Source organism: Myotis brandtii, unplaced genomic scaffold, assembly GCF_000412655.1.
Source record: "Myotis brandtii unplaced genomic scaffold, ASM41265v1 scaffold246, whole genome shotgun sequence".
NCBI lineage: Eukaryota > Metazoa > Chordata > Mammalia > Chiroptera > Vespertilionidae > Myotis > Myotis brandtii.
Genome location: NW_005359310.1, coordinates 706475 through 707985, shown reverse-complemented (window position 1 = coordinate 707985; position 1511 = coordinate 706475). Strand labels below are relative to the sequence as shown.

Below are 1511 nucleotides of genomic sequence, written 5' to 3'. Positions count from 1 at the left end.
TGCACCGTCTTCTCAGGCATGTGGATCTTGGCCTGGAGCACCAGGTTCTCGAGGGGCGTGCGCAGGATCTCCGGCACTTGGAACGGGACCATCTTCTCCAGCCGGCTCCGCGGGAACAGGTGGTAAGCGAAGCCAGACTGGCAGCGGCCGGCCCGGCCCCGGCGCTGGATCACATTGGCTCGTGACACCCACACCGTCTCCAGGCAGGACACCTGGGGGAGGGGGCAGGTGAGCAGCAACACAGATGCCACAGGCCTGCCTCGGGCCCCCCGTGCCTGGCCGTCACCTCACTAACCCTCAACAACCCCCTCCCCCCACAGAAACACTGAGACCCAGAAAGTGTGGCCTTGTTCAGACACAGCAGGTCCGAGGCTCATGGGGCAGGGCCACCTTCAGCCTTGGGAGCCCCCGGGGCTGGCCGGGCCGGAGATGGGTGCACCTTGGTCTTCAGGTCGTAGCGCTCCTCCTTGTGCAGACCGCTGTCCACCACGTGCACAATGTCGTTGATGGTGATGGAGGTCTCGGCGATGTTGGTGGCCAAGACGATCTTGCGCACCCCGGCGGGGGGCTGCTGGAAGATGGCCTTCTGGTCCATCATGGGGATGTTGGAGTGCACTGCGGGCAGCAAGCACACTGGTTACGGCCGCTCCACAGGACCCCAGTTCCCCGACAGCGAGCTCAGGGAGGCTGCACAGCCAGCAGGAAGGGTGCGGTCTGCAGAGACCCTGGCCCTCGAGTCCCAGCTGGGTCAGGCACCCCCCAGGATGGGCGAGGGGCGAGGGGCGCCTGGGCCGTGCCGTGCGTGGCTCTCACCTGGCAGGATGAGGTACTTGCTCTCGTGCAGGCCCAGGGCCTCCTGCAGGCGCTGCTGCACCCCTTTGATCTCCTGCCAGCCAGGCAGGAAGCAGAGGATCCCACCTGTAAAGGGCCCTGCAGGCATGAGCTGCTGCTCCTCGCACACGCACACGGGGGCACAGGGCAGAGCGGGAGCACCCACCTGGCTCCCCACGGGCATCGATGTGCAGAACCAGATCGGTCACGAGGTCCAAATCGAGCGCACATTCATCCTCAGACTGAAGGGGAGGAGAGGCCGCAGTCAGCCCGGGGCCAGGGCTCAGTGGGGCTGAGGCAGCTGACACTGCACCTGCCACCCTCACCGCCCCCCATAGAGGAGACCAAGGCCTGGGAAGGCAACGTGCCCAGGCCACCGGGCCAGGGGGCAGGGGCGGCGCCTCACCTCGTGGTGCCGCCGGTGCGGGTGCGGGTGCTTCCCCAGCCTGGCCAGGATGTCCTCCAGGTAGTGCTCCTTGACGGGGTACATGAAGCCGGGCACCTTGATGACAGGGCAGCCCCCGAAGTAGCGGGAGAAGCGCTCGTTGTCGCCAGTGGCGCTCATGAGCACCAGCCGCAGGCCCGGGTTCAGGCGCTGCAGGCCCTTGAGCAGAATCAGCAGGAAGTCCGTGTTCACGTCGCGCTCGTGCACCTCGTCCACGATGACGTGGCTCACGCCC

At 66.7% G+C, this 1511-nt stretch overlaps 1 protein-coding gene across 1 annotated transcript in view; it reads right to left on the bottom strand.

Moving 5' to 3' along the window:
- DHX30 (DEAH (Asp-Glu-Ala-His) box helicase 30) overlaps positions 1-1511 on the bottom strand; it is a 21571-nt gene that overhangs the window by 2556 nt on the left and 17504 nt on the right. The window contains 5 exon segments of the mRNA XM_014540505.1: positions 6-212; positions 440-615; positions 814-918; positions 998-1073; positions 1238-1511. Coding sequence (XP_014395991.1) covers positions 6-212; positions 440-615; positions 814-918; positions 998-1073; positions 1238-1511 — 838 coding nt within the window.